We start from the raw sequence: 23,183 nt of genomic DNA on the forward strand, positions 1-23,183 counted from the left end.
TTAGACCCAGGTCACAGCCAGAAGATTCTGCCATGTCTGTGCTCGCTGCTCGGAGGCCCCATGGCTCTCACAGCTCAAAGCCCGTCTGAACAACTGATGGAGACCCTGTCTCAAAAAGGGAAAAGGAGCTTGGTGTAGACGATTATAATCCCAGCACTCAGGAGACTGAGACAAGGGGATACCAGATAACCGCCAGCCTGGCCTACATAGTTTAAGTTTAGCTGGGGCTCCTTAGCAAGGCTCTGTCTCAAAATAAAAAGTAAAAAGAAGGCTGAGCCTCCTGGTGTCTCACAACCACCCATAACTCCAGTTCCAGTGGGCATGGCACCCTCTTTTGGCCTCCACAGGCACTGGGCACACCTGTGACACACAGACATACATACATACAGGTGAAACACCTGTATAACAATCTCTATTTGGTGATGGCAGTGGGGGTGGGAGGAGGGGCAGGCTTGAGACAGGGTCTCTCTACAGAGCCCTGGCTGTCCTGGAACCCACTCTGTAGACCAGGCTGGCCTCAAATTCAGGAATCTGCCTGCCTCTGCCATGCCTGGCTTAAAAATAATCTTTTAAAAAAGAAAATGACTGAGCCTGCCACTCACTGTTAGCAGCCCTGCCTAGTGTGTGCACAAACCCTGATATGATCCCCAAGAGGGATCTTTTTTTCCTAATTGGCAGGGGGTAAGGGTGGGGTGGGGTGGGGGTGGGGGTGGCTCAAAAAACTCAAATCAAACAAAACCCATGTGCTAAACAACCAACCCAATGAGATTCCAGAAAGGGTTCCTAGGCCAATAACTAAGCAGATGGGACCACTGGGGTGATCTTCGGGTGGAGGGCAGGTAATTCAGAACTGTTCAACAAATAGTGTCAAAGGCGAAATCCAGGGTGATTCTTCTCCTCTTCTTCTTCTTCTTCTTCTTCTTCTTCTTCTTCTTCTTCTTCTTCTTCTTCTTCTTCTTCTTCTTCTTCTTCTTCTTCTTCTGCCATTTATTTGTAACATGTAAGAATCACACAGGTTTATAGGGTCCAAGGTGCCATTTAGATATATGTGCGCAGTGGGGTGGCCAGCATCTTTGTCCCTGGAACATGGTGCATTGGCTTGTGCAGAAGCCTTCCAGGTCTTCTAGGAGCTGCCCTGAAGCAGGTCCTCAAGGCTGTGGACTCGGGCTCCGTGCTGTGCCCGCCTCCTGCAGAGCTTTGCCTGTTCAGCCACCTCCTTCTGTCCTGTCCCTCTTTCCCTTCCCAGCCTCTGGTTGCTGTGTTTCTGCCCTCTCCTGTCACAAGGTTAACTGGTGCAGATGTCTCAGGGGACAAGGGGTACAAAAGAATCCCACAGGCCAAGTCAGGGCCTGAGGGTGGGTCAGGGGTCAGGGGTCAGGTGAGGGATGGGACAGTGAGATACGGGTCAGAGCAGGTGGCATTCTCTTCTTTGAGTATCAGTCGTAGCCATTGCCACCATAAGCAAGCAGCTCAGAGTCCCCACCAGAGATCTTCAGGTTGAAACCTGTGGGAATTCCCTCATGAAAGGAGGAGGGTGGTAAGGGTCAGCGACTCCTCTCCCTTCCTCTTGCACCTCCTCTTGGATGCATGTAACCACACTCCAGTTGTCATGGCTAGGGCAGTGCTAGTAAGAGAAGGGTAGGTTGCTAGGAAGTGGTGGTGCACGCCTGTAATCCCAGCACTTGGGAGGCTGAGGCAGGCAGATTTCTGAGTTTGAGGCCAGCCTGGTCTACAGAGTGAGTTCCGGGACAACCAGGGCTACACAGAGAAACCCTGTCTTGAAAAACATAAACAAACAAACAAACAAACAAACAAATAAATAAATAGAAGGGTAGGTTAAGTAAAGCGAGTACTTCCTCTACAGAACCTCTGCTAATGCCATCCATGCTGGGAGGGACCTTTCAGTGATATGTCTGTTTTAGGGTCACCTACATTCTGTAAGTAGTGCTGAACTCTATCTCTATAAGTAACCCCTGACCCACACTTCTGTGTGTTAGTTGGTTCTTCACGCTGTGATTGGATGGGATTGTTCCTTGGTCTTCATCGGTGCCCTATCTGGGATGTATGTCATCTCGTGCCAGAAAAAGTCACACAACGCACTGCAGGAGCGGTGACGTGTGCATCAGAGCCACCACTTTGTGCACTAAGTGATGTTACCAGTGTATTCCCCAGGCCCAAGATGCTGTGCTGTGTAGCTTTAACTGCCAGCTTGACACAAAATCACTAGACCTAGAGTCACTTGGGATGAGAGCCTCAGTGAGGAACTGAGGTTAGCCTGTAAGCATGTCTCTGAGGAATTGTCTTGACTGTTGATTGACACAGGAAGCCCCAGCCCACTGTGGGCAGCATCATTCCGTAGGCAGATAATTGTGAACAGAATATAATAAACTAGCTGAGAGCAAGCAGGGATGGACCCAGCGCTTGCACTCTCTCTGGTCTTGGCTCTGTGTGTGATGTCACTAGCTGCTTACGATTCTGCCTTGACTTCCCTGAAATGATTGGCCATGATTTGTTGTGAGCAGAGTAAATAGCTTCTTTCCCTGTGTTGCCTCTTGTCAGGGAACCTGCCACAGCCACGGAAATGAGGCTAGGACAGATGCCATCTCAGGGAGACAAGGGGGCTAGGAAAAACCTTTCCACCTGCATGAGGTGCTCTCTCCACTGGGAGGCTCCATTTCCCAGCCAGTCTTGCCCATGATGGGATCTGTGTCTAAACAGGTAAAACAGAAAAACATGGTGCTAATTTAGATTAGGAACACAAGGTAATAATGGTGCCCCCCACCCCGCAGAGAGAAAAGTGACCCCAACATTTTGAGGTGCAAGGCCTTTGCCTTGCCGGCTTGCTGGGTACTTTGGGGGAAGGGCTGGGTGGGGCTTTGGAGGAGGTCCTAGGTGGGCTGCCTTCAGACCCCGTCATTAGTACACGTGGATGGCGTCTCCCTGCCCTCTGGCTCAGGCTCATCCCTCAGTGCCCGCCCCAGCACAGCGCCCAGGGACTCCTGCAGTCGGTGGCTCTTCTGGCTGCCCACGAGGAAGTAGATGACTGGGTTGGCGCTGCTGCTCAAAGCTGAAGAGAAGCGCGATGCGCAGATATACAGGAACCTCACCGTCTGTGGCAGTCTCACCCAGTAGAGTAGGAACCAGTTGATGCCCAAGGGCAGAGAACAGGTGAGAAAGACAAGGACGGAAGCCAGGATGACCACGTACAGCCGCCGGGGCCGCCGTCTCTGCATCAGGCTGTTCTTCCGCACCCGGAGGAAGATGATGGTGCTGCTCAGGACCATGACCGGCATGAAGATGCCCAGGATAAGGCTGTTGAAAACTATGTCCACCTTGAAGCACTGGTGTAAATTGGGATGCCAGAATTCGACACAGAAGAAAGAAGCCAGGAAGTTCATCAGGAGAGCCAGTGCCCAGAGCACACCACATACCACCACTGACAGGTGCCGGGGCTGGTGGCACTTATACCAGATGGGAAAAAGCACAGAGAGGCAGCGCTGCGTGCTAATGGCCGTCAGCAAGCTCAGGCCTGCTGTATAGGCAAAGTACTTGATTCTCCTCATCCCCTCGTAGACTTTGGCGGAGGTGCTGGCTGTGAGCAGGGGCCCTGTTTCCAGGCTGAGCATGGAGGCCATGCAGAGCAGGAAGAGGAAGTCAGCCACCGCCAGGTTAAGCACGTAGACGCAGAAGGGGGACCTCTGCACACTGTGGAAGCTCAGTAGCCAAATCACCACGGAGTTGCCTACCATCCCACACACACAGGTGGCCATGGCCAGGAATGACACTGAAAAGTAGACCCAGGTCACAGGGTCCATGGTTGGGCTGATGGTCAGACCTAGAGCTGGGCTGCTGTCAGGAGTGTAGTTCATTCCTAATGGAGGAAGAAGAACCCATGTTAAATTCTGTGCTGTGGACTATCAGGGCTCCCACTGTGCCTGAATACCACAGGCCACACACCGACCTGCTACATGCACTCCACCTCTCTCCCAGCTTGAGTTTCTTTGTATTTTCCTTCTTTTCTTCTCCTGTTAGAGTCCAAAAATTTGGGAATAATCCACTATGAAACCAAGTTCAAGCCAGTAAAAGTATCTTTATTCAGAAGCTAATATATCAGGAAGATGGCTGGGTTTGGGATCCAAAATGTGTCTGTTACCAGAAGGCAAAACAGAACACTTTAAGACAAAAAACAAACAAACAAACAAACCAAAACACAGATTAGGTGGGGTAGGGCATCCAATCGGGTTCATGCATATACTGGATATTTCACACCTGGTATTTTAAGTGGCTTCCTGTGTATCAAGTGTCTCAGGTGGCTTCCTAGATAGCTTGGCCTGGAAAGAGGCCAGCCAGTCAGAGCTCCTTTGTCAGTTGTGGCCTCAAGCTCACTCTATATACCAGGTTGGGCTTGAACTCAGGGAGCCTCCTGCCTCTGCCATCCATGTGCTGGGATTAAAGGAATGTGTCACCAGCACCTGGTTCCTTCCTTCCTTCCCTCCTTCCATCCCTCCCTCCCTTGCTCCCTCCCTCTCCCTCTCCCTCTCCCTCTCTCTCTCTTTTGAGACAGGGTCTCATGTAGCCCAGATTGGCTTCAAATTCCCTATGTAGCCAAGGATGAGCGTGAATTCCTGATCCTCCTGTCTCAGCATCTCAAGAGCTAGGATTGCATCATACCCAGGCATCATTTAGAAAATTCTTTTTATTTTATGAACATGGATGTTTTGCCTGCATGTATGTGTGTATCACACACATGCAGTGCCCATGGAGGTCAGAAGAGGATGTCCCATTTCCTGGAACTGGAATATTTGCTGTGAGCTGCCGTGTGGGTGCCCGGGACCAAAGCCAGGCCCTCTGCAAGAACGGCGAGTGCTCTAAACCACTGAAGCATCTCCCCAGCCCACCTCTCCCCCCCCCTTTCCTCCTCTTCCTTTACCTAGTTTGATATTTGTGTGTGTGTGTGTGTGTGTGAGAGAGAGAGAGAGAGAGAGAGAGGGTGTCAAGATCTCTGCGTGGCTTCGCTCCCGCTGCTCCTCTATCTGTTGTTATTGTGGTTGTAAAATGCCTTGGAGGTGAGGCTGCTCCACCGCTTTCAGAACGGTGTGTAGCCTGTGAGATCCGCTTTCTTTGCAGGCTTGGCAGAAGGTAAAACCATCTGTCTGGTCATTTCTGTGTGCCTGTGCCTGGACTTCAGAGTTCCAAAACAAGGCTCGAAATCCAACTGTCTGTGGTTTCCGCCTCTTCAGGCTTTCAACCCAGCCTGAATGCCGCTGCAGAGAGTGCAGCATGTTCCTGTAAAAGTATCCTGCCTTCTGGGCTCTCACTTCTCAGGATAAACTTCACTGAAGCATATCTCTCTCTCTCTCTCTCTCTCTCTCTCTCTCTTGTCTGTTCTGTGTGTTTGCATGTAAGTAGAGATCTAAACACTTGGTATCCGGTAACCCATTAGTGGGCTCTTCCGGGGGAAACTGCTCTTCCTGCTCCCAGCTTCCCTTAGATGCCTGCAGTTCTTAGCCTAGAGGTGGGCCGTGAGATTTCCCCTTCCCACATCCACTGCTGTTGGCCTTGTCCCTGTCTTCTTCAGGCCACTATTGCTGAGGAATGATGGGTGAAACTTTCCTGAAACAATTTCTGATTTTAAAACTATTTTTCATGGACCATAATAAACAAATAAATATATGTTGAGGGCATCTATTTCTTGGTCTGGGGACATGATTAGCTGGCAGAGCAATTGCCAGCATTCAGGAAGCTCTAGGTTTGATCCATACTTGGTATGGGGGTACATGCTTGTAGTCCTAAAACTTTCAAGGCTGAGGCAGGAGGATCACTAGTTTGAGACTAGCATGGGCTCTATGTAGAGTTCCAAACCTGAGTTACATAGCCAGACCTTACCTCAAAGAAAAAAACAAAATAAAACAAACAAACAAAAAAACAGAAGGAAAGGAAAGTGGAGAGAGAAGGAGGAAAAAAGAAAAACAAAAAGAAAGAAAGAGGCGAGGTGCCTTGGGCTCCATGCCAGCCTTACAAAACCTGGGCATGGTGGTCAGCGCTGCCATCCTAGCACTTAGAAAGTGGGGTCCAGAGGGTCATAAGTTCAAGGTTATCCTCTGCTACATTGAGAGTTTGAGTTCAACCTGGGCTGTCTCAAAACAAACAACAGTATTTTCTCCATTCTTAATCTTATGGTCCAAACATGAGACTGCGTTTAGAGTTTATTGCGACATTGTGATCTCTCTCTCTCTCTCTCTCTCTCTCTCTCTCTGTGTGTGTGTGTGTGTGTGTGTGTGTGTGTGTGTGTGCGTGTTTGAATGCAGGGTGTGGGGGTCTGAGGACATGCTAAGGCAGCTCTGCCTTCTACTACTCATTGTCTATGAGGAGCTAGAATGCCGGACTGACTGTCAGTCTTAGCATCCATTCTGTAACAATCAAGTAAATCCTGTTCCCAGTGTCCTGTTGTCCATTTCTCTTTGCACTTGAAACGGGACAGGTAAATTCTAATGCAGCCTTAGTTTGAAGGTGCCATGGATAACCATGGATAAGTTTCGAGGGCAGCGTGTAGAAGCCTCCTTCTACCTTGTGAATTCAAGTGGTCAGGCCAAGTTTCCATGTCTGTCTCTTCCTTAGCCTGGTGCCTTGCTATCCCTGCCCTGGGCCTTGGTCTGCAGTTACCTCTCTGATCTGCCAGGCTGAGCCTCATTTTATACCATTCTCAACCTGTGGGTCTCAGCCCCTTTAGGGATTACATAGCAGATATTTACTTATATTACAATTTGTAACAGTACCAAAATTTCAGTTATGAACTAGCAACAAAAGTAACTTTATGGCTGGGGCCACCACAACATGAGGAATTGTATTAAAGGGCCACAGCATTAGGAAGGTTGAGAACCACCTTTACCTGTTCATGGGCTAGTTTTAAAATTCCCACCGGGGAGGAGCTGTCTGCCTAGGGCACGGAGCTGCCCCTGCAGTTCCAGGCTCTCACTGGGTCCTAGCAGGTCTTGAACTGCTACACCCTTCTACCTTCGCCCAGACTGTAAAAAGAAACAAGCCTCTCACCTGCTCCTGAGTGCGTCAATCTGTCCTTCCACAGAGTTGGTGATCCCTCTTGGCTGTGATCCCTGGAGGTGTCTAGAGCAGCTCCGTGGGGCCTGGGCCTCTCAGCTGCTTCTGCAGATCCTGGCTCAGTGTCTCTTCCACTAAACAAGGATGCTCCTGTCTGTCTCCACTGCTCTCAGCCCCATAGAAGCCTTGATTTGGGGGACCCCTCTTTAAGGGCCTTGGTCTCCTTTGAGAAGTGCTAGAAGGAGCCGCAGATATAAATGCCGGAAGGATGCCTGTCCACCCTCTGGAGACCTGGGTCACAGGAGCCCAGCTGCAGACTGATAGGTCTTCCAGGTGTGGTCCTCTCCTGCTCCACCCAGACCCCCCACCGAGGCTGGAGTCTTTTGAGGATTATGGCAAGGACCACTCCTTCTGGCAGCACTCTGCTAGGCTCTCCCTTCTCAGTGCCTCAGAGTATTAGCAGCCCCATCATGGGTATGGGAATCGGGGTGTGGCCTCAAAGAGAGTGGAGTTTCTGTGGGCTGGGAAAGGCCATTACGGGCACCCATGTGGAGGGATGCTTAGCTAATGTAGTTAGCATCTCAGCTTGCTGGAGGTGGGGAGATGCAAACCCTGGCTGGGGAGTCTGCCATCTTACTCTGCACTTGGGAACTGAGTGACTGCAGAGTTCAGGCAACCTCACTGAGCCTCAGGGTCTTCATCATAGGTTGACTAGTCATCCCTGGTCTCCAAGATGAGACGTGAAAATCACACACACACTCTTGGCCTTGGATGATGATCCTTCCTCACACTGGCCACTTACTCTTTTCTGCTCCGCTCATGAAGGCAGGACAGAGACTGAAGGCACCTGACCCAGAGATTCTTGGGACACCTGCATCCAGCTACACCTGATCCTTTTAGTAGTATGAGCCACTCCATTGTGTGTGTGTTCTGTGTGAACATGAATCTGTGTGTATGTATATATGTATGTACATGTATGTATGTGTGTATTTATGTATGTATTTGTGTGTGTGTGTATGTATGTGTGTGTGTGTGTGTGTATGTATGTATGTATGTATGGCCGATGAGCTGGTTCAGTGGTTAAGAGTGCTTGCTGGCCAGGCACAGTGGCACACACCTTTAATCCCAGCACTCAGAAGGCAGGGGCAAGCAGATCTCTGAGTTTGAGGCCAGCCTGGTCTATAGAGAGTGTCTTGAAAAACAAAACAAAACAAAACAAAACAAAACAAAATATAACAAAACAAAAAAAGTGCTTACTGGCCTTTTGGAGGACCTGAGCTTAGTGCCCAGAATCCATGTCAACTCGAAAGGGTCTGTCACCTTCCTGACCTCTGGGGGCAGCTACACTACACACACACAAACACACACTACGCACACACACACACACACACACACACAAATACCACACACTCACACATACTCATGTACACTCATACACTCACACAAACACATATACACACAAACACACATATACACTCACACACACAAACACACATACACACATTCATAAACACACACAATGCACACTCACATGCACACTTATATACACTCACACACACACTCACACACATGCACACTCACACACATCCACACTCACACACACACTTACACAAACACACATACACACACACGAACACACACACAGATAAATCTTTGAATTTGTTTTTTTTTGAGACAGGGTTTCTCTGTATAGCCCTGCCTGTCCTGAAACTCACTCTATAGACCAGGCTGGCCTCGAACTCAGAAATCCACCTGCCTCTGCCTCCCAAGTGCTGGGATTCCAGGCATGTGCCACCACCGCCCGGCCACATAAATTTTTAAGATAAAATGTAACACAAATGAAAAATTTGCCCTTCTTCACCTTCCTTTGACCAGCATTACAGACACACACTACTGTGTTTAGTTTCTTACCTGGGAGCACATAAGGCACAGGAATCAGGTCCCCAGCTTGCACAGCAGGAACTTGGCTGACTGAGTCATCTCCAAGCCTTGAATTTCTTATTTTATGCCAGAATTTTATTTGTTTATTTTTATTATTTTTAGCTGTGTATATGTGTATTTATCTGTATTTGGATATGTACACATGAATGTTTATGTGTCTATATGCAGGCATGTGCACATGAATGTATATGTGTGTGTGTCTGCATGCAGGTGTATGTACATGAATGTATGTATGTGTGTGTGTGTCTGCATGCAGGTGTGTGCACATGAATGTATGTGTATGTCTGTCTGCATGCAGGTGTGTGCGTCTATCCACATGCAGATGTATGCACATGAGTGTATGTGTGTGTGTCTGCATGCAGGTGTGTGCACAGGAATGTATGTGTGTGTGTGTCTATACTTAGGTTTGTGTATAGGAATGTGTGTGTGTGTGTATCTGAATGTGGGTGTGTGCACAGGAATATATGTGTGTGTGTATCTGAGTTAAGATGTGCTCACAGAATGCAGAGGGTCAAATTTCCCTGGAGCTGATTGTGACCCACCAGATGTGTGTGTTGGGAGCTGAACTTGGTTTCTTGGAAGAACAGTACATATTCTTCACCAATAAGCCATTCCTTCAGCTCTTAAATTCTTAAAACTTAAAATTTTAAGTAAAAGCTAAAACTTTTTTCATATCAGAACGTTTGGTTCAGAATCTTTAACCAACGGGCTGGGGAGCTGGCTCAGTGGTTAAGAGCGCTTGCTGCTCTCACAGAGGACCCAGGTTTGGTTCCCAGCACCCGGGTCCAGCAGCTCACAACCACCTGTAACTCTAGCTCCAGGGCAGCTGTATTTTTTAGGGCACCTTCACTCATAACCAAGCCCCCCCCCTCCAAGATACACATAAGAAAATTAAAATCAATCTTAAACTCTTCAGCTGGTTCCATGCCTCCTTCCCAGGGTGCTTCTCACCTCTAGGCCAGGCAGGGAAGAAAAGAAACAAACAAACAAACAAACAAAGATGAGGCACCAAGAGAATGTCACTTGAAGTCCCCGGTTCAGGAGTCTTGAAGCCAGGGTCCCTTCTGGAACTTTCTGCATTACTGAATTTCCTCACACATGTCTCCCAAACTCCCATGATGGAAGTTTCTGTCCTGTGATAGGGAAAGAAAGGCCAGCTGACAGGACTGATCAACAGTCCAATCTCATCCGGCAGACATGTATGGACCTGGGCTGGGAAGCTCTTTAGTGGTTTTGGGAATATGTGGCTAGATTTGATCATATGTTCATTAATCCTCCAGCTTAATTAATTATAAAGGCTTTAAAAAATCATGTTCCCAAGTAGGTGAGTCCCCTCTTGAATTGCCAGGAAACTCTGGCCAGGCAGCTGACTCATCGGAGCAGTTCCCCAGGAGTTTGGTTTTGTAAACTGTGCCTGGCTGTTTCTGAGCTCTCCAGCTTCAAGCTCAGTTACAACAGAATGCTTCTGCAATGCCATGGTTCGCTGCCGGAAGTGGGCCATAGCTTTTCTAGCTTCGTGTCTTCATCGCCAGCCTCTTCTCGGGCCTTCCCTGCCTCTCTTCCTCCCTGCTAGAGGAGCCCATCTCAAAAATAGGTGGGTAGCTGTAAGATGGCTCAGCGTGTAAAGGTGCCCGCCTCCAAGCCTGACACTGCCTGAGACTGGTCCCTGGGACCCCTGTGGTAGGAGGAGAGAACCGACTCCCACAAGTTATCCTTTGACCTACACAAGTGTGGGCCCACCCATCCACCCACAAAATGAATAAATATATGTTAAAAAAAATAAAAATAAACTGGGTTAGGGGACTTATGGGGAGGGGGGAACCAGGAAAGGGAAAATCATTTGGAATATGAAATAATATAGAAAATAAAAAAAGGAAAAAAATAGAATAACCTATAAAAAATGGGAAGTGATAGAGGAAGACAGCTAATGTTGACTTCATGTGCATGTACACCCACACACAATAAAACACACACGCACATACGCGCATGCTTGCACACACATATACTCACAGGGTGGGGTCTGGGGGGGGGAGACTGCTCTTAGAAAATCAGAGCCCCTGCAGCCATGCCAAAGCTGCAGAAGCATCGGCATCCCTGCATGAGGTGGAAGAAAGGACAGTGGCCGCTCGCAGTCCCTTGCCTTCTGCAGAATACAGCCTTCCTGCTCCAAGCCAGCCAGACCCAGCTGGGTTCACCGGGGACTGTGACAGCCAAGCTCACTCCTGGCATCCCCTCTAACACTCTGCTTATGAGAGACATCAAGGTCAGAGGTCACTATGAGGAGACCCATTTTAATTGTCTTGTGGGCTCTGATGTCCTTCAACTGGTGTGAGCAACCTTCCAGAGACACCCAGGGTCCTGCACGAACCGATCAGCCTGAGGTCCCTAACATATACATATCTCATAAACATATGAGGTCCCTAACAGTCAGTCAGTGCCCTCATTGGCAGTGCTTGGGATTAGCCTGCTGTGTGTGTCTGTGTGTGTATGTGTAAACGTGTATGTGCATGTGTGTCAAGGACAGAGGTCAATGTCTGAAGCCTGCCTGTTTTGCCTTCCACCTTCTTTTTCTGAGATCCCTCACTGAACCCCGAAGCTTGTCAGTTTATTCAGACTGATCTATTAGCAAGGCCCAGGTATCCTCCTGTCTCTGCCACCACAGGCACACATATCCTATGCCTGGCTTTAAATGCTGGTGCTGGAGACCTGAATTTATAGCAAGAACTGTGCCACATGAGTGGCTGTGTTTGAGCATATCCCTGCTTCTCCTCCATCTTGTGCTCAGATGCATGCCACAGTCCCTGAGGGATCTCTGCATGGGGCGGGGCAGGGGCGGGGACTGAGGTCCTGTGGCAGATCTCAGCTTTCCTGAGGCTCGCTTGCTTACTCTTTGCCTTTCCAATTTGTCCTTGCTTTTCTTTTGCTCTATCCGACAGTGCCCCTCTTCTTGGTGAGTTTTGCAGAGCTACTGGGCGGGGCAGGAAGTATAAAAGGCACTGTCGGCCCTGTATTCCTCGCTCCACTCCACCGGACCCTGAGTCACGTGCTGCTGGGAGGTCCGGCTGAGTAACAACCCTCACAGGCACACAGCACCTTAATAGGAGTTAAGATCCTGAGCCCTGGCTGCCTGCTGTCCTGTGGTGGAGAATGGTTTCGCTCTTGGGTTTCAGGGAGAAAAATCTGCAGAATTTAGAGGGAAGTCCTGCCTTTGTGAAACCCCCAGAAAGAAGGTGACTTGGGAGAGCTGTAGGAAACCTGCTGGTCCCAGCCCCTCTGCAGCCCACTTTAATAATTAAACACGTCAGGAGAGTGGAGGAAAGTGGTGGGCCTCTGTGGTTCCTAACCGCTCAGTCCTCTTAGCATCTTTCTCTCCATTAGCACAGAGTGAGGGGTCTGGGAAAGGGCGAAGGAGCACCCGGGCTAAGGGTTAATGAGGGAGGACAGAAAAGCCTCCTCTTCCACAAGACTTCAGTGCACTGCACAGAATCGCCCCGCCCTCCACTCCACAGCGGCACCATCTGCACACAGGCCCTAGATGATGGACCCTGAGCTGGACCCAGGTGGGGAGGCCCCTTGTAGGGCACAGCTCACCCAGGGATTCAGGTGTGAAGACTGGGGTGGATTGGCTGAGCTCTAGGAAGCCAGGAGTCTCTGGGTGGCCCCTCAGCCAGGCACCCCCAGCACCCACAAGGCACTGAGACCATCCCTGTAGCTGGGGTACATGCACGTTGTCAGTGCTCTGCGGCAAGGGTGGAGGCCACAGGCTCCCACACTTGTGTCTCTAGGAGTCTCTGAGCAGAAACGGGAAGGAGTAGGGTGAGGTAGGGAGCCTCAGCCAGGCGCAGGTGAGGGGCGGTGGCTTTGCACACCTGAAGCTCCCAGAGTCAACTGCTCTGTCCCACCATGAAAGCTCTCCTTGTTTACATTGATGGCAGGGAACATAGTCTGCAGGGAACAGCATAGCTTTGCTGATGGGCCATAGGGATATGACCCTGATGGAGACAGCTACTACCCTTAAGTGCTAGAGCCGCAGACCCCACCCTGGGATCACAAAGCTTAGAATAAGCTCAGAGGCTCAGGGTGATTGTCTAGCGTGCCTGATCCCGGTGCCTGTGCTGCTCACGTCTGCCCCCTGCCCTCCCTGGCTCTCTACGGAGGAATGTCTCGCGTTGGCGACACATCCTTATAGACCATAGAAGCCTAGGTATAGATAGAGTCAGGCAGAGCAGAAGGCGTGGTCACGTAACCAGTGGCGATCCACCCTGGACTCCAGCTGCCCTTGGCTACCCTTACTGTGGGACATAGAGACACAGAGAAGACACTGGACACTGAGCCTGCCTCACTGCAAGGTTAAAAAATGTGTATGATATATACTTTATTATCTTTTATAAAACTTCCTTTGGCTACACAGGCCACTGTGTTGAAAGATGGGTGACATCATGGTGGCAGCCTCCCAGGGACCAGGATGGAACCAGAGTCCACTTTGAAATGGGTACTGGAGATTGAGGATTTAGGAGTGGACCACAGTGGCCTGGAAGATGCTGAGTGCAGTCAGCTGCCCAGAGCTGGCTGGGGGGTTGGGGGGTGTCAGAAAAACAGTCAGCTACCCAAGGTGACAGAAGGTCCTTTCTGTCTCACACGGCTTGCCAAGGGCAGATCCTACTCCATTAGTCACCAGGTGACTCATCAAAGGGGCAGGGACTTGTTTGCAGGGTACAGCGCCTGTGGACAGGACCCTCTTCTGGATAGCACCGTTCTCTTGGGTTTGTTCTGCTGCTGCCTCGGGAGGCTGAACAATTCCCTGCAGGTGGGGCTGAGGCTGCTGGTCCAGTGACGGTGGTGCTGGCCGGGTCACGTTTGAGGAGGTGACCTCCTTCTTGCCTTCACTCTTGAGCTTCTGTTGAGGAGGGACCCTACCATGCTGGTGAGGGCAACTTTGGTACACTGAGTCACAGAAGCAGAATGGTTGGGGAGCAGAGGCCCCAGGGGCTGTCTAGAGGTGGCTGATCAGCCTCTTGGCCACACCCAAGAGGCAGATAGATATCTGCCTTGTGTTAAGGCAGGTCTTCTCCCTAGCAGCACAGGGGCAGCTGCCCTACTCCTGCCCTAGGGCAGAGTGTCTCTGGAAGCTACTGGCCGCTCTCTGCTGCAGCCTCGCCCCAGACATTGGCCTCTCAGGAAGCGTTCCCAGAGGGGCACTGCATCTCCATGGTGACCGTGTTGGGTGTGCTGCTAGCAGCGTCCCCTGGCTCGGCACCATCCCGGAGAGCCCGCTGGAAGACCACCCTGAGAGGTTCCCACAGGCGCTGTGACTTGTCTCTCCCAGCCAGGAAGTATACGATGGGCTTGGCACTGCTGTTGATGCAGATACACAAGTCAGTGACGTACTCGGGGAAGGGGGCCGGAATCTGGAAGACCCAGAAGAGGAACCAGTCGATTCCTAAGTAGATGGAGGATACCAGGAAGACAGAGACAATGGCCAGGACCACGTGATTGAGCTTGGCCGAGCGCTGGCGGCGCCGTGCTCGGCACTCCACGTGCAGGATGAGCGCCAGGCAGGGGAGGACCATGAGTGGGCAGAAGAGAAAGAACAATAAGATGCCCAGGGAGATGTCCATGTTGCGGCAGGCTGTACCAGGGGCCTCGTGGCCCAGGAACATGCAGAAGTAGTTGTGGATACTGGTAACCAGGAAGGACAGCATCCAGAGCAGGGCGCAGACCCCAGCGGACAGGCGCTTGGGCCTCCGACGCCAGTACCAGGTGGGAAAGATGACGGACACACAGCGTTCGATGCTAATGGCCGGCAGGAGGCTCACACCTACAAAGAATGTGCAGAGCCCCACGATCCGGGACACTCTTCGAACGTAGTCGGGGAAAGAGCCCAGGAAGGTCCCCATGTTCAGGAGAGCAATCACGGCCTTGCTGAAGAGGTACATCCCATCCGCGCTGGCCAGGTGCAGGAAGTAGATGGAGAAGGGGGTCCTCTTGATGGAGAAGCCGAAAAACCAGAGGACCAGCCCGTTTCCCACCAGGCCACACAGGCAAAGCAGCAGGAAGATGTAGTTTGTGACCGCCGGCGGAGGGAGCGTGGCAATCTGCTCAATGGTCAGGAAGCCTCTGCTGTAGAGTTCCAGAGCCTCGCTCGGCCCAGGACACAGCTGTGCAGGTGCAAAGGGGACACATAGGTAAGTCTACCTGCCCTTGCCTGGCCTACCCAGGAGAAGGAGCCTGCTCGGTCCCTGTGTGTGGAATGACAACCCAGCAGAAGCCAGAGCAGAAAGAGCCCCAACCCCAGCTGATGCTAACACTGGTTCTCAGAGTCCAGAGCCAGCAGGACGACATAACCACAGGGTGACCAGACAGACAAAAGCTCTGGGCTGCTTTCCGGGCAGCCAGGTCCAGATGTCCAGGTGAAGGCAGTGAAGGCAGGGGGCGGGGAGTGCTTGCTGAGCAAGGATGAGTGAGGAGCAGAGTTCAGATCCCCAGGCTCTGTGTGCCAATGGCAGGTGGGCAAGGTGGCCCTCCTGTAATTTGAGAGGCAGAAAGAGGGGATTTCCCCCAGCAAGCCGGGGAGATGAGCCTACAGCAGCCTGCTCTGGTTTTAACCGAGAGGCCCAGACTCAGAGAGTAAAGTGGGGAAAGTGATTAGGAAACTCTGTGTTAACTTTAGGCCTCCACATGCACCAACCACAGGTACATATGCACCAACACATGTGGGCCTGTACACATTTGAACACACACACTCATTCACACCACCCACACCCACACCAAATATACCACATGCACCACACACACACACGTACTCATATACCCATACCACACACACACATTCACATACCCACACATTCACATACCCACTCACACCACATGTATACACACACAAACACACATACACACATACTCATACACCCACACATTCACACACTCACACCACATGTACATAAACACACACACATACATAACTTATATACCCACACCCCCCACACATTCACACACCCACTCACACCACATGTACACACACAAAAGCACACACATTCTTATGCCCACATAATACACACACACACACACACACACACACACGTACGTTTTTAAAAGAGAACGGGAGATAAAGCTTGGGGGCAGTGCTTGCTCGGCATGTGGAGCCTAGGTTCAATCCCCCGTACCAAATGATCACAGGGATTGTGGACAGGATCACAGATGTGTGCACAAATTGTTCTTAGAATGTTTCAAATTTAAATCATGAAAATACTTATTCCTAAAGAAATAAAATTATTAGAAAGAGGTGTGAGTGTGCACAAACGAAAGACCTTGCTCACAGCTGGATTCAGATTCTACCCCACTGTGGGATTAGAGAGAACCAGGGAAGAGAGGCAGCTGCCTGTGCTGGGCCAGGGCTGCCTTTTGGGGTTCTGCATAATGAGAAGGTTCGGGGGTACCCAGGAGAGGATTTTGGTGGTGGTCATTTTTTTAAGTTTCAAGAAGAGGCTCAGCATTTTACAGCTGGGCAGTGTTGGAGCTCAGCCCAGCTGAACACCAGTCCTAGCACTGAGGTCTGAGCTGACACATCGATCAGGACCCTGGGCCAGGGCTCAGAAACTGGGAGCAGGGACACAGTAGCAAAACCAAGGACTCCTTCCTATCCAGGTGAGCAATTGCTCTACTCCAGCCAGAGGGTCTGGAGGACCTGTAGGCAGAGTGGTGGCTCTTCCTTCAATCCCAGAGAAGTGGCACCTATGAATGGTAACGTGAAATAGTTTGATATTTCTGGGTTAGCATTTAAAAACAGAGCCAATACCATGAGCCAGCTGTGTGCAACTCTGTTCTCGGGTTGTTTAGAGCCTCCATCCCCGCCCCCGCCCCCACCCCCACCCTGCGCTCTCAGGGGCAAAGGTTGCCCTATGGATATGGATATTGCTTTCCTCCTCACTGCAGGCATCACTAATCTATCCCAGGATTTGCTTCCTAAGTCTGGTGTTTTCATGGCTCAGGGAAGTAGGAAGGTTCTAGGGGTAAGATCTTTGCTGTCACCTTCCAAATGGCCTTGGCAGAAAGCTGACATTCTCTAATGGAGAGAAGTGTAGTGAGATTCTGGAATTTAGGGTTCTTAAATACACACACACACACACACACACACACACACACACACAGAGAGAGAGAGAGAGAGAGAGAGAGAGAGAAATATTATAAGAATGTTCTTTCATTTTAACCCCAGGTGTAGGGATGTAAGCCTGCTTCACAGCAGCTGACTATGATTTGCCTCGTGCTCTAGCAGAGGGATGGTTTTGCCTGCTGCAGATACTTTCTGTGATTTAATAATGTTTGGAATTCTGGGAAATCCTCAGAAGTTATATAAATGGTAGCCCCTCCCCAGCTAGGTGGGAGGTGGAGTTAGTGGTTACTGATTGTTCAAGGGATTAGTAGCAGTTTGTTAATAGTCGTGCTCAAAGAAGAAACAAAAGGAAACAAATAAGCTTTGGAAATTCTCTCTCTCTCTCTCTCTCTCTCTCTCTCTCTCTCTCTCTCCCTCCCTCCCTCCCTCCCTCCCTCCCTCCCTCCCTCCCTCCCTCCCTCCCTTTATCCTTCTTTCTCTCCTATCTGGTGTTAGGGGATGAAATAGGGTGGGGGAAAATAAAGGGTGAGAAGAGAAAAACCCACAAAGTAGCAAAGCCTGGCTGTGCGGACAGGAATTTACAGACAGGAACTATGGATGCCGTCTAAATTTAGGGAGAGACCCTGGGTTGCCAGGACAAGTTCTTTATGCAGTGTTGCTCCCTACCTGACTACTTCTGAGAATCCCTTGGCTAACACCCTCTGCCCACCCCTAAGCCCAGCTGCTTAGCTTTCTCTCTGCTCCACTTTCCTGGAGTTGCTCTGTTGCCTCTCCAGGCCTCTGACTCAGTGGACCAGACCCAGATGCAGATGCTGTCCCTTGACGACCATCTCAGCAGTAGGGGCTGGCCTGCTGGGACTGGGCAAATCCCCTTATGTATTACCCAGCTGGAAAAGTCTGCAGTCCCTCACTGGAGGTTGGTGGCCTGGGTGGGGTGTGGGGTGGGGCTGGGGAGACAGACGTGAGGGATGGGAGGGACTGGTGAGGCTCTGGGCAGGAGCTACTATGTGCAGCCCCACACTACATTGTGAACCACCACCCGGGGTCTGCTCCCACCCAGGGCCTTGTCTCTTCTCTAGGGACTCTAGGATGCCTTCTAGCATGCCCAGTCCCTGTCTCCAGGTGTCATCCTGGCATAAGCCTTAGTTTTCTCAAGTCTAGGGGAGGTTGGGGTAAGGAAGTAAGCCAGAGGGGTTCCCAACTCAAGAAGGAAAGTCCACATTTTCCAGGGCGAAGCAAGGGCTGGGCAGTACAGAAAGGGATGGGTCAGCCAGGGCACTGCTCAGGCTTTAGGTGGGGTCAGGGCCAGCTGCGGATTTACATCCGTGGCTCATGCTTCCAGGATTGGAGCACCACACGCCTTGGGTGGCCCAGAGTGGCACAATTCCATGGCACACACACCAACATGGCGCCACCATGAAGCCCGCAGAGGTTCTCTGACCTGCTCTGACCATGAATAGTGAATAGTGATCATCCCATCTCTGGAAGGAAAGGGGGAGGACGTGAGAACTTTCAAAACTGATAATGATGACCCAAAGACAGCATGGTAAGGGACGCCCGGGATACTCAGTGCCAGGGTTACCACTGACGATGGCACTGGCCTCAGAGGAACCAATTAACCTAGCCCAGGCCACAAAGTCCAGATGTGCCAGCTACCCACTGGAACCCAGGGCTGGCAAGCAGACCTGGGCGGTGAGTGCAGGAGATGCTGGCCTCTGCTGCCCTCCCAACCACACACTCCCACAGACTAAGGACCCCCTGCCCATGGCACTTGCCTTGTTCTGGTTGGTGGAGTGAGCCTCCCACGAGCAGTTTCCGGCCATCTCCAGGACTGAGGAGTCCAGGCTCCTGTTAGTAGCTCACCAGTGTGTGTCCCTGCCTCACAAAAGCCTAGAGAGAGGGTAGAGTGGAGTGAGTCCTGGTCCTTTCTACCTCCCTGTTCACCAGCCCCAGCCCCCTAGGCCTTTCAGGCCTACAGTTCTCACCTGAGAGGAAGGGCTACCCTGGATCCCTCTGAGGCAGGGACTTTGTACCCTCCCTGCTCCTCCTGCCTGTGGGCTCACAGTCAGACCCTTCCCTGCTCCTGGAGCCCCACGGACACTCCCTATGGAAAACCCGCCTTTCTCTTCTCATTGGACTGCAAGGCGTCTGGGTCAGAAAGTTTCTTGCACAATGAGTTCCCTTGCATCCACACCTGGGGCATCTCCTTTGTGTTTGGATAGAGGTCTCAGCAATCAGTCCTAGAAATGGGTGACAGGGGACAGGTTCTTTCCAGCAGAGGGGCTTCCTGGAGGAGGCGGCCTTTGCTGGGTCTTGCTTTATCATATTTCCCCATCCTAGCTCTGGGGTGGTGTCCATTCCCTTCCTTTTTGTAAAAGACAGGGTTTCATGCAACTCAGGCTGGCCTTGAAGAAAACCTTGAATTTCTGATCCTCCTGCCTCCATCTCTTCAGTGCTGGGATTACAGGCTTAACTACCATGTCTGGTTTATATGGTGCTGGGAATTCAGCCTGGGCTTTGTGCGTGCTAGGCAGGCATCTACCAACGAAGCCACACCCCAGTCCTTCCTTCGTTTTAGATGGTGCACCTAGGTCCAGAGGCACACTTCTAACCAGGGTACGTAACGAAACTTTGAAGATCTGTGTACTGTCAGGGTCCAGTGGCTGTCCCCTGTAAGGTTCCCTTGGAGGCAGCAAACCAAGAACTTGCTGTAGTGGCTGTGGTTCCAGGCAGAGTGTAGGGCTCAGCCCCATTCAGCCAGTCTGGAGGCCTGGGGATGTGTTGCGTGACAAGTTAGGGAGAGGCTACACTGCCTGAGACCGGTCCACCCTAGCAGGCAGCAACTCATTATATATCCACCCTGGATCTCCTGGAATTGAGCCCCATCCGCAGCCTGCTCTCTGCCTGCCCACAGAGCAGGTGGGAGGTCTGAGGCTGTGACTCAGGACACAGCCTGGCGACAGGCTGCCAGACCCTCCTCTCCCAGAACCGGGATGGGATGTGGGCAGCGCACTGCTCCACTCCTCAGAAATTCCTTCCTCAAGAAGGGCGGATCCCCAGCCGCCACGCGCATGGCCATTGCCTCCGCCCTCCTAGACCTGTGGCCCTGGCAGCTGCGTCCATCCATTGGCTGTCCTGTCAGCGCGAGTGCCACGCCCCCATCCTTAACTCCAGGCCTCATTCGGCTGCAGCGGGGCTGAGGAACCCGTTGGGGACTTAAGCCACACCCCCAGCCCCTCATTCCTATTGGAGGCTGTTCCTAGGCCCACAGACACGCTCCTAAGCGGAGTGTACAGAGCCCGTTTCTACCCTGGCTATCTCTCTGCTCCATCTGCCACCTTCTACCTGTGTGCTCCTTCTGGTGTACCCCGAACTAAGAATGGCTCATTGTGGAACCTGCTTGGGTGTCCTTGAGTGGGAGAACCTTATACGCAGGCATGAGTGAAGTTTGTGTAGAGAGGGTGCAGACTGCTGGTGCTACAGTGTGTGCCCCCTCACACCAGGCTATACAAGGAAGGTAGCTATACAAGGAAGCTAGCCCAGGTCTTCTTGGCGCCTACACCCCCAGCATCCTCTACTGCTGCCACTCGTTCTGATACCTGTTACTCCAGCTTTCCTCTTCAGTGAGGTCCTGACTCAGGGGACCTTTCTTCCCACCAGGCTTAACCTCCGACTAGACACATGCCCTGTGGAACAGATGCGCATGTTCCCCGGTCACCTCTATGATTGGTTTGATCTCTACCCATGGTCCCTGTCCTACTCCAGATTCACTCATGCAAAGTGATTCACTCATGCAGAGATCCAGATGCCAAGTGGACCCCAGATGGGCCATATTAAAGATGTGTGTGTGTGTGTGTGTGTGACACTCATGCCTGTGTGACGTGTAGGGGGATTCGTGTATGGGGATATGTGTGAGAGCATGTGCTTTGGGCAGGATCTGAGCCATGACAACCCACGTCACTAAATTCCATCCACAGAAAAAGCACCATGTCTGCACCCTTAGCTCCTCCCTCCAAACCGGATGGTGGGCTACCTGTCTACCTTCTTGGATTGACAGTTGGATAGACCAGCCTTAAGGGTCATCTCACTACTACTATACCATACCCCAGGCTCTCGCCTCATGCCTTAGCTATGGCCTGGTCTGGTCACTGGGCCTGGGAGGGACGAGTCTGCTGCTGTCCACAATACACAGAAGCCTGTGTTTCTGCCTAAGTCTTCAGTCTACGCTCACAACTTGACAGAAGACCTTCTCTGAGGGGAATGAAGACTTGTCAGAACTCTCTGGCAAACAGCTTCATGTGAAGCCAGCACCAGCACCAGGCCTGGCTGGAGAGGGAGAAGCGAAGACTGTCAGCTGTCCGACCGTGTGCTGCTAATCTGAGTTGCCCACTGCTGTCCTCATGGTCGGCGGCACCCCTGAGAGCAGTGAGAACCAGAACGCTGCACTTGGACCATTGCCCACTGGGTGTTCCCTTTAAACTCTTCCAGAAACCAGGCTTGGATGTAAGGTTGAAGGAGCCCCCACCCTCAGGACGACAAGATGGGCTGGTACTGGAGGGTGTCTTGGATCTAAGGGTAGAGGTAGGGTGTCACCTAAGTAGGGCACCAGGGGATGCAACACTAAAGGGGACTCTTAAAGCCTTCCAATACCCCTGGGATACTCAGACCTGTGGAAGGAGTGGAACAGGTCTTCTGGATGGGGACAGCGTCACTACAGGGTTTTGGGGCTCCGTGCTCAGAGAGGTGGGACTTCTGCAAGCCGCCTGTCGTGACAATGACCATTTCCCTGCCTTGGGGATACCAATTTGCTTGCACCCTGCAGCCCCCATCCTGATCCTGCAGCCCCCCGACCCTGGTCTCCTCCCCTAGACCCTGAGTCCCAGAGTGCTACCTGTGGCTGTCCTGATGCTCCGAGTTCCCTTCGTAGCGATCTTCTCCTGGGACTCCGAGTTTGCTGACCCACGGGCAGCGGGCTAGCCAAGTACTGCCTGGAGCCTCGGAAAATTCGGGCTCAGGGTGGAGGACGAGCCCTCACCCGCCTTGCCTGTTGGAGATGGCTTTGGAAACAGAACCCGCCCCAAACCCAATTCCAGGCCCGGCAGAAGGGGGAGGGGAGAGCTGGAGGAGGAGAAAAAAGAGGAGGAGGAAGAGGAGGAGGGGGAGTTAAAGGGGGAGGAGGAGGAGCTGAACAGTGATGAGGCTTGGGGAAGGAATGCCCAGTTCAGGAGCCTTCCCCCCATCCCCACTGGGAACTCAGCTCTCTGCCTGATGACGTCACGCTGGCCTGAGCACTGGGGCCGGAGTCCAGACGTTAGTATCTCTCATATCCTGCAGCTCCAGAGAGCTGCCCCAGTAGAGGGAGCTCCGGGTTGTTCCTTTGCTTGGTGCCTTCAGCCTGTTTCCAGTGGGCATTTCAGGGCATGTGGTGATCGTGGAGAGGTGGTAGGGGAATGCCCACTCTGTTATTTGAACTGACGGAGGGACTGGCACAGAGAGTCAAGAAACAGCAGGTGAGGGACCCCTGTGGAGAGACGGGGAGAACTGGCAGAGAGAAGGCCACACAACCCATATGTCACCAACCCAGTCCCCTTGCCACCCCAGAACCTTCCTAGGGGCCTCCTGGGGCCTGTGGAACCAGGAATTCCCTTCTCTCTAGCCCTAATAACAATCAGATGTCGCAAATGGAAAATCACAGTCCTTGCTCGCTCGCCTGGGCTGAGCAGGGAGGTTGGCGAGCGACCATGCCTGGTGCGTGTGCTTCTCAGTGAAGATGAGTCACCCTCCCCCAGAGAGGGGGTCCTGGAAAAAGTTAGTGGCCAGGGCATGGAGCCCAAGCCTGGGTGGGTATGGAGGGAGCAGAGGGTTGGCCATGAGGGTGGGGTGCTGAGGCCTTCTTCTGCCCTGGGCCAACTTTCTCATGACCCAAGAAGCCTGAGGGAATGCTACACTTTCCTATGGGAGTGAGCGGTGCCCAGATTGGGGGATGTGCGCCTTGTGGGCATCTTACAGGGAGCCCAGAAATAGACCTCTTCCTGCACCTGCGCTGGAGCCTCCTGCCCATGGAGAAACCTCTCTG

General features: G+C 51.9%; 2 protein-coding genes across 3 annotated transcripts; both read right to left on the bottom strand.

Moving 5' to 3' along the window:
• Positions 1–2,903: 2,903 nt before the first annotated feature.
• Positions 2,904–3,869, bottom strand: Mrgprd (MAS related GPR family member D). The gene has a single exon (XM_052194350.1). The coding sequence runs from the start codon at positions 3,867–3,869 to the stop codon at positions 2,904–2,906; it is 966 nt and encodes a 321-aa protein (XP_052050310.1).
• A 9,463-nt stretch (positions 3,870–13,332) lies between these two features.
• On the bottom strand, positions 13,333–22,602 carry Mrgprf (MAS related GPR family member F). 2 transcript variants are annotated; one of them, XM_052194334.1, is made up of 4 exons: positions 21,999–22,602; positions 20,707–20,793; positions 18,883–18,997; positions 13,333–15,155 (listed from the first exon to the last, which is right to left on the bottom strand). In XM_052194334.1, exons 3-4 carry the CDS (start codon positions 18,928–18,930, stop codon positions 14,172–14,174), a joined length of 1,032 nt encoding a protein of 343 aa, XP_052050294.1. In that variant the 5' UTR covers positions 18,931–18,997; positions 20,707–20,793; positions 21,999–22,602; the 3' UTR covers positions 13,333–14,171. The 2 variants fall into 2 exon arrangements, with proteins under 2 accessions (XP_052050294.1, XP_052050286.1); XM_052194326.1 differs by lacking the exon at positions 20,707–20,793.
• Between the last annotated feature and the right edge of the window lie 581 nt (positions 22,603–23,183).

Source organism: Apodemus sylvaticus, chromosome 1 (assembly GCF_947179515.1).
Source record: "Apodemus sylvaticus chromosome 1, mApoSyl1.1, whole genome shotgun sequence".
In the NCBI taxonomy this organism is placed as follows: Eukaryota; Metazoa; Chordata; class Mammalia; order Rodentia; family Muridae; genus Apodemus; species Apodemus sylvaticus.

Coding starts and splice junctions, on each gene's coding strand:
- Mrgprd (XM_052194350.1), bottom strand. CDS start 3,869: ATGAACTACACTCCTGACAGCAGCCCAGCTCTAGGTCTGACCATCAGC.
- Mrgprf (XM_052194326.1), bottom strand. CDS start 18,930: ATGGCCGGAAACTGCTCGTGGGAGGCTCACTCCACCAACCAGAACAAG. Junction 15,156..18,882: donor ACTCCACCAACCAGAACAAG/GCAAGTGCCATG, acceptor GCACCTGCACAG/CTGTGTCCTGGGCCGAGCGA.